Source organism: Ylistrum balloti, unplaced genomic scaffold (assembly GCF_031769215.1).
Source record: "Ylistrum balloti isolate Yb309-2 unplaced genomic scaffold, AGI_CSIRO_Ybal_v1 Utg370150, whole genome shotgun sequence".
NCBI classification, from domain to species: domain Eukaryota; kingdom Metazoa; phylum Mollusca; class Bivalvia; order Pectinida; family Pectinidae; genus Ylistrum; species Ylistrum balloti.
The window spans coordinates 348959-358724 of NW_026782151.1; the positions used below are offsets into that span (position 1 = coordinate 348959).

Sequence of the window (9766 nt, forward strand, 5' to 3'; positions counted from 1 at the left end):
CCACTTCCCTATCTCCTCCCTGTCAGGCCCCTCATCCCACACCCCTATCTCCTTCCTGTCAAGCCCCTCATCAAACTCCCCTATCTCATCCCTGTCAAGCCCCTCATCCTACTCCCCTATCTCCTCCCTGTCAAGCCCCTTAATATACTCCCCTATCTCCTCCCTGTCAAGCCCCTTAACCCACTCCCCTATCTCCTTCCTGTCAAGCCCCTCATCAAACTCCCGTATCTCATCCCTGTCAAGCCCCTCATCCTACTCCCCTATCTCCTCCCTGTCAAGCCCCTCAATATACTCCCCTATCTCCTCCCTGTCAAGCCCCTCAATCCACTCCTCTATCTCTTCCCTGTCAAGCCCCTTAACCCACTCCCCTATCTCCTCCCTGTCAAGACCCTCATCACTCTCCCCTATCTCCTCCCTGTCAGGCCCTTCATCCAACTCCCTTATTTCCTCCCTGTCAAGCCCCTCTATCTACTCCCCTATCTCCTTCCTGTCAAGCCCCTCAATCCACTCCTCTATCTCTTCCCTGTCAAGCCCCTTAACCCACTCCCCTATCTCCTCCCTGTCAGGCCCCTCATCCCACTCCTCTATCTCTTCCCTGTCAGGCCCTTCAACCCACTCCGCTATCACTTCCCTGTCAAGCCACTCATCCAACTCCCCTATTTCCTCCCTGTCAAGCCCCTCATCAAACTCCCCTATCACTTCCCTGTCAAGCCCCTCAATCCACTTTATCTCCTCCCTGTCAAGCCCCTTAACCCACTCCTCTATCTCTTCCCTGTCAAGCCCCTTAACCCACTCCTCTATCTCTTCCTTGTCAAGCCCCTAAATCCACTCCTCTATCACTTCCCTGTCAAGCCCCTCAATCCACTCTCCTATCTCCTCCCTGTCGGGCCCCTCAACCCACTCCTCTATCTCTTCCCTGTCAAGCCCCTTAACCCACTCCTCTATCTCTTCCCTGTCAAGCCCTTAAATCCACTCCTCTATCACTTCCCTGCCAAGCCCCTCAATCCACTCTCCTATCTCCTCCCTGTCGGGCCCCTCAACCCACTCCTCTATCTCTTCCCTGTCAAGCCCCTTAACCCACTCCTCTATCTCTTCCCTGTCAAGCCCCTAAATCCACTCCTCTATCTCTTCCCTGTCAAGCCCCTTAACCCACTCCTCTATCTCTTCCCTGTCAAGCCCCTTAACCCACTCCTCTATCTCTTCCCTGTCAAGCCCCTAAATCCACTCCTCTATCACTTCCCTGTCAAGCCCCTCAATCCACTCTCCTATCTCCTCCCTGTCAGGCCCCTCAATTCACTCCTCTATCTCTTCCCTGTCAAGCCCCTCAATCCACTCCCCTATCTCCTCCCTGTCAAGACCCTCATCCCACTGAAGAAAAGGCAACACGAATGATTTAAAAAGAAACAAAGGAGCTAATCTGAATTTTGTGTAGATAAAATCATGGATAAAACTGGAATGTTATCATCATTAATTTAAAAAAACTGTTTTCATTCCTGTTTTTCATACTGTGATTGTGATACAAAGAATCCTAGATCAGTATTGTATTACATATAATTGTAATTTCAATGTTCAAGAACGTTTCCCACATAAATAAATTCAATTTAAAACCTGAACCATAACAATATATTTATTTCAAACTGCTGAAATTTCTCATACAGCACAATATAGAGCTATAGACCTATACAATTGTATTAGGACACATGAAAAGTCATGTAAATATTTATAGTTAAAAGCCTGGGAAATTCTGTTAAATTTCCAAACACTATGTATACAAAAATTTACTATCTAAACAGATAACAAATAAGCTCCTTTTTACAGGGTCACTGTACATGATACACAATTACAATTTGTCAATGTTGATTTTCTTGGGTGTTACACAAGTGCTACATAAACAGGTTTGTGATAAGGATCTATGTGAAGTTACATGCTAAACAAAATTTCTTATTGATCTCCATAACAAAGGGTACTATATAAACAGTTGTTTGGTACCGTTTTATAACAATCAAAATTTGAGCCCTACATATTGAAATTGATCACTTCAATTTCTATAGCTGAATCCCTGAGCACAAAGTCATTCATTTAAAACCATTCCCCTTACCACTACAAATTTAATGTATTTATCTTATTGTAACTTTTCTTTAACAGTAAATATATGTTGTACATACACAACAACAAATCTAATGTTACTGGATACCTTATAATATTCTTCCATGCTAATTAGAAAATAAAGGTAATTTATGTTAATTACTTTTAAAATAATATTCAATGCAACTATTAACGCATGCATTAAGTAAAACCAAAACAGAGATCACTAACAATATGGCATTGTGAAAATGTATTATAGTGCAACCTAGACTTAAATAAGCATTTAGAGTCAGATTAGCATGTAGAGGTAAAACAGGTAGGAATTAATATCAGGGATTATCTGCTGATCTGAGGTGTATTTCATAGTGTACTACCTCTTTCTTTCCACCTAACCCATGTTACATGGCTATGAACACTTAAAACACACTGCATGGAAAAAGTGGTTGGATTCCTTCTTCTGAAGGAACTTTTATGTGCTTACATGTGCTAGTACAGAATAATGAGAGTATAATTCTTTGTAAAGATGAGAAGTATCTAATCCCACAATGGAAATGTATCCAGTTTCATATCCTACTTCAAGCAATACGAACCCACAACAGCAATACTGGTCTAGTAATATATTTCTTTGAAATAGTCTATGCATTGTTTTAGAACTTCAGGCAAGTTGGAATAGATGCATAAGTGAATGTATAATCTACAAAGTTAAAAAGTATAATCAAAATGGAGCTTCAAAGTCTGAGATTTATATTCACCACTATCAAAAAAGTAAAAGCCTCATTTTGTGAATTCAAACAAGCCTCAGTTATGAAAAATATTATTACTATGACAGATGAGGAAATCAATAATATTCACAAAATAATACATGACATTGTGCATTAAAATCATTTTGGTCCATAGACTTAGACAGTTTGCAAACATCCAAAATTCTGAACCTGATTTTTTAAATCCAAATAATTCAACAAATTAGGTTTTAAATTTTTTTGAAATTTTAAATTCAACAATAAAAAAAATATTTATTCCGTGTTCATTCTGATAGTCAATATATCAAATGTCAACATTTTATCTTTATTGTTCCGGTAATAACAAATACCTTATTAAAATACCCCTCTAATTCTTGGACGACCTAAACTAATTTTTGATCATGAGTGGAAATGCTGCATGCAGTTTTATTTTGTATTGTTTTTAGTGTATTTTCAGTAAAATTTCTGACAAAAAATCTTAAGATTTTCTGCTTTGTATCTAGAATAAAATCATAAAATGTTAAAAGAGTGTACTTACATCTAAATGAAGATTTGGAATATGAACTTAGAAATGATGCACTTTACATGTTGATATCTGGATCAAAGTATAAACCAGTTTACAGAAAGTTACAGTACTCTTTGTATGGACACTTCTAAACCCGTGATCCATATAATGCAAAGAATCACCAGTGATTAATATAATGTAGAGAATCAGTCAGACTGAAAAACATAGTCCTATGATATCAATATGTATTTGTGAAAGTTCTGGTAATGCTAAATTTCATTTTCATTTCAGTAATAATTACCATAACTTTGGTTAACAAGTAACAAAAAGAAACCCAATTCCCAAAAAACAGTGTTTATATTGTATACAAATGAATGGGAATTAGTGGGAGATATGCATACTAAAGTTATGGTAAGTATTACATCATGAAAATTGGTTTTACAAGAAAAACCTCAATTTCATTATTTTTATCATTATTCATATACATAATGAAAAACATATCTTTCTCAAAATTATTTTAATATTTCCAATGTCAGTGAATTGTAAATCAGATACTAAAGCCCATGTTTTACCTGTTGATGGTCTCTGTTTGCAGACAGGTATACCTGTTACTTGATAATTATATTGAAGGCATTGTCTGAGGTGGGGCACCTTTAATTAGTCCAGTCTCTGCATGGGGTCGTTGTTGATTGTAACACCTTGTGTTAAATACCAGTCTGTATTTCCCAGTCTATGATAAACATTTTGCTGTGTCCTAATCTAATAAGTTTTTATTTTGTACCCAACATTGGTCAAAAACCTTGCACAAAAAAAATCCATTATCTTTTATTAGTAACACAAGTTGAAACCTATAGCTGTAACAACCTGACATACAGGTAAATAAAATGCTTGAATATCAAGCAACAAAGTAAATAACTGAAAATATATAGCATTCATTTATGAATTCATACTTATATAGAAATCTATGGGATTTATTTTTAAAGATCTAATCGTGTCTGTATTTTCAGTGTCTGATTAAGAACCCTGATTAGTAACTTTATCAGATAAGGAGGAGGATTTTTTTTATTAGAAACTCAAATTTATCTGTATGTGAATATTATCACAGCTTTTCAACTAGAAAGAAACTGAGTTTTTTTCTTGGTGATGAAAAGATGGTATCATTTTCAAGTTTTGGAGTAAATGACTGACAATTCTTTCATCAGAGAGAAAAATACAACTTACTCACTACGACATTATACTAATCACTAGCATATCTATATACTCTATGCATATTACTCCTTGCAAAACATTGTATGAAAGGTGTATGGATGTGATAACACGGTCCTGTGAGTACACAATATGTGTATAGCGTCATCTGGATCAATCTGATATTATAACTGAGTCTGGTTCCGTAATTATATATATTTTGTTGATTGTTTCCTGTGTATCATAATTCATTTTGCATTTTCGTTGACTATTTTGCATTTTTAATTTTGTTTGCCTTTATCGTTGATCATTTTGCATTTTTATGATCGTTTGTCCAATCGTTTTTGCCTTTTGTTTGTGTTAGAGTGGAAACATTAAATGGTTCGGGGTCTGTATATTGTATCTCATTCACTTCATTGTGGTGTACAAGATGTTAATTTTCAGTATATGAAGTGGAACTATTAAACTTGAAGACAGAGTTATAACAAGCATAAATTACAGATATGTATCTTAATTTATACTAATATCTTTTACCACAGTTCTTAAAATTTTCCAAAAGTAGCTTCATGGTCTTAGCTGTGACAATAAAGCTGAACACTTCTGAGAGAATACCAAACCCTAATTTTCAATTAACTCAATACAAGCAGGTTTCCATGGTGATAGATGTGTAGGTACTCATTGACCCTTGACCTGTACCAGCTGCCTGTGGTACAGATGCTGGTAAGCCCTAGAGCCTCCACTCCCAGTTTCCCACAATGGACTATATGTAATCAAAGCTGGAGGCCATGTAGGTTACACATCTTCATGTTTACACCAACTACTGATTAACACCTATTAGACTTACTCCTCCCTAACCACAGGGAATATGTACAGTAGTACTACTGGGTATTAGTATCCCTATGCTGTCCAGCTTAAACTCTTGGCATCTTTTCATCTGATATTACCACAAATCTGAGGTTTAACAAGTCAAGAAACATTTTTCAAATTACTTTACCGTGACGTGTTTATTGAGTACCACAAACTTTACAAAAATACATAAAGATCTGTATAATTATCTGAGACAGGAGACCTCTCCATTACTTGTTTGGTACATGTACATCATAGTACAAATGTACATCTATTAAAAAGTCAATGTGCTAGAAAAAAAAACTCCCATCCCATCTATGCTTCATAGAGTTTGGTAACTCCTAAACATATCTGATTAAGACCAAAATGTAACCAAGTCATGCAATATAATGAAGGTAATGATATGAAGGCAAAAATATGCAGTGATGACTGTCTCAGTGACTCTTACGTGTATCTAGAATGTCAGAATGCATGTCGAAGAACTATGCTGAAACTTCCTATTTGCTCAAGTTTTCTCCAGTTTCTAAGTCATGAAAGCATATTTACCACTTAATTGACAATCCATAATCCCCAAAACAGCGACATACAAAAATGTATACAATCTGTCATGGCTCTATCTGATTATCTATAGTTTGAAGACAATAAAGATTGCTTCCAACCAATTAACTTCTATTTTTATGACAGTGTTTGTGAAACACTAAAGGAGGGGAGGGGAAATTGATAGTAATTCATTTTAGATATGAAGTATCCAATATGACATTTGTACATGGTATTCATTAAGAAATACACTGATACATTAATTAGCAATGTATACCATGATCAATGTATGTACAACTTGTACCTACATCAGTATACTTAACGTAAAACTTATCAGATTATTTTCCTTCAAAGAAACCATGAACACAAAAGAAATACTCACCTATCGTCGTAAGAATATCATAGCTGTTAATTTTGGGTGGTCCCTTTTCTTTTTCTTCATCTCTTACTGAACTCTGACGTTTTATTTTAGCGACTCTAGCAGACGCCATTTTTAGCACTAAGTTACCCTTCAAGCAAGAGTATACTACTGTAGTATCCACCGGCACTGTAACTGCACTCAACCTGATTCCGACATGTCCTTGTATAAACAAACTAAAGTTATATGTGAAGACATATTCTTCATCGAGAACAGAAAACCGTTGACATTTTGGTACCTGTTCACAACCAATTATGACCTCAGTCACACAGAACCACCCTATGCTTCTCACGCCAACTGTCAAACTGGCGTACAAGCACCTGCTGAGTTCCAGTTTAGAGTTATCTCCCATCGCACCAGTGAAACTTATAGTCTATATCAAAAAAGGCTTCGTAAAGAAAGACCTTTATATTGACTGACAATATTACATTCTAAATCTATTTTCGCTAAAAAGAAGCATGATTATATATCAAGGAACATAAAAACAGCTGATGGTTTAAGAACATAACATCACGTTCACATGTAATCTAGTACGCAATAGTCCGATATTGGTAACATTAACTGAAAGACATATTATCAATGAAGTAATGGCGACAGTACGGATTAGTGAATTGTCACATTTTCAAGTCATTCTGCCCCTTTATCAAGACACAAAATTTTACATTAGTTACATCACATATATGGAACATAAAACAAATACAACGTTTTAATAAAAAATCGAGTCTATATTCAAATATAAAGGTTTGAATTCACAGTGTCCTGTGACATATATTTAAGTAACTTCAAACAACACGTCGAATTAAACATGTGCTCATTCATCCATAAATATTCAGGATGCTAAATAAATAATCACGAATATTCAGAAATGAAAGAGCTGATACTTAATTCGACGTTTTGTTTAAAGTTGTTTCCACACACACACACACACACACACACACACACACACACACACACACACATATATATATATATATATATAGTTAAAATGTGATGAATTCTCCATGCCCAGCAAAAATATAAAAAAAAAATAAAAAGACTGGAAAACACGATGAGCTCATCGTGTTTTCCAGTCTTTTTATTATATATATATGTGTGTGTATGTATATTATCAAGGAAGTGATTATGACAGTACGAACAAGTGAATTGTCAAATTTTCGAGTCTATCTGCCCCTTTATCAAGACACAGATATAAATGACATCACATACATAGATCAGATACAAAGTTATAAACTAAGATCGAGATCAGTAGTGTAAATTTAGGTGTCCCGATATCTGTATATATATATATATAGAGGATAGTTTGCCAGTTGGTTCCTTTGTTGTATACGTTGTCTTTTCTACTTGGATAAACCAAGATCTATTAGTCGATGAAACAGAACGCGCTTACTCTTCTGGAACGCTTGGCCTTATTCTCCCTGTACATTTTTAGGAGTCTCCGTGTAACTATTTCTTTTGTTCGTATTTTGTCCTAGTTTCATTGAATTTGAATTTGGATTATGATTATTTTGACATGTTGGTATTTTTTTCTTTTTTTTTTTTTTTTTAGTTTTTTGTTTTTGTTGTTGTTTGTTTTGTTTTGTTTTGTTTTTATGTACTATGGCTGTTGCTATCATAGTATTGGTTGCTATAGCTATCATATCCTAAGACTATGCTTTCTTCTGTCGCTAAGACAAACCGTAGTTTCTGTCGCTAAGACTTTCATTTTCCATTATTGCTAAATTCATCATTTTTCTAACCGTTCGGCTGTCCTTTCTTTTGTCACTGAAACTAGCTTCCGTATTTTTTGTCGCTAAAGATATCCTTTTCACGCTAAGTCTATTCTTCCTTCTGTCGCTAAGGCTACGGTTTTTGTACATTTATATTATTTCTTGTTACACTGGTCTTAATTTCTCCAATCATTAGGCCTGTTCTTACTTGTGCCTAGTCACCCTTACATCATTTTGCGGGACGTAATATTCCATTCCCATGTATAGATCGATTTTTTTTCAAAATTATTTAAGCGTATTTTTATTTGCATTATTGATGTCACGGAATATCTAAATCCGTGTTGATATACAAAAGGGTTTGGGAACAATTTAACCAAATTATTCAACCTTTGCCAGTAACATAATGCAATATAATTATACATAACCATGGATTTATAGGCTACATCTAACATGGCGAAGTTAAGATGTTTTAGTTTGTTTTTGTTTTTTGTTAAACGAAGCATAGCCGAACTGACTACTGTACATTGTTACTATCTTGTTTATGTTTTGGTATCTACCATCTCGTCACGCTATTTTCGACATTAGTGTAAATAGGATTATAGTACAGCCGAAAAAGTTGGTCGATTCCGTACCATCTCGTACACTACGTACATCAGTGCTAATAAGCTCCGCAGTCGCAGTGTAATTTAGCTGATGGCGATGATCGCAGTCATCGAAACGTCGCTCTCTTATCTTGCCATTGATTGTGTATTGTGTGTTCTTGAGAGAGAGAGAGAGAGAGAGAGAGAGAGAGGGGGGGGGGGGGGGAGAGAGATGGGGGGGGGGGGGGGGGAGCAGGACCAGCGTTATAAAAACCAAAAACAAATATTTGAAATTTGAAAATGTGTTTGGAATACTTGTTCAGCATCTCAAAAATCATATTGTCAAATTATCAAAATCAACTTTTTCTTGATACAATATGTGCCATTAGTGGTTCGTTCTTTCTAAATAACTATCTAACCGAACCCAATCACCAACTGCTGGTTATCATTTGTGGAAATTGGCTTGTATTATTACGACTCAACTAAATGGGTTTTCTAAATCATGTGCATTCAAAGGTCGCGTGTACATTATTAGTACCATATGCTCTTGTGTTCTTGATCAGATAGATTTCTATATCAATATATACCGTACATGCAAGGGGCGTTTGTTTGGTCTAATTTATAATCACGACTGAAATCGCCAGGCAGTGTGCATTTTGTGTATGATCTATATTGAGGAGGGTTATGAGGCGTATAAAGTGTCTTTGTGTGACGCTATACACCTGTCACAGAAGTCGTTATCGGCCATCATAACGATTAGTCGTACAATACTGTTAACTCAAACCATTGACATTAAACTGAATTACTCGTCCTACTGTGTTGATGATTTATAAAAATTGTATAATAAGTTATGTATAGGTTTCTATGAGTCAGAAACCTATCGTAAATCTAACATTTTTTGGTATATATATTTTTTTATTAAATAACATGGCTTTGTATTTTTGATGGACTTAGGTTATGTTCAATATTATTATGATTATTGACTATTGAAGTGTCTAGTTCTTTACAACGCGTACTGTAGTTTTATGAAGATCTATAAAACTGTAAAACCGTAAGTAAATGAGCTTGGCAACTGCGCCAAGAACAAAACGAAATGTCTTTATTATTTAATAATAGCCAAAGGTAGACATTACTTGAACGAAGGGACATAACTGCACATTATA

General features: G+C 35.5%; 1 protein-coding gene across 1 annotated transcript in view; it reads right to left on the minus strand.

The window, feature by feature from the left end:
• LOC132550788 (cAMP-dependent protein kinase catalytic subunit 3-like) overlaps positions 1–6575 on the minus strand; it is a 48039-nt gene extending 41464 nt beyond the window's left edge. Inside the window, exon 1 of the mRNA XM_060214877.1 lies at positions 6281–6575. Coding sequence (XP_060070860.1) covers positions 6281–6389 — 109 coding nt within the window. The 5' untranslated portion in view covers positions 6390–6575. The remainder of the gene's footprint in view (positions 1–6280) is intronic.
• Between the last annotated feature and the right edge of the window lie 3191 nt (positions 6576–9766).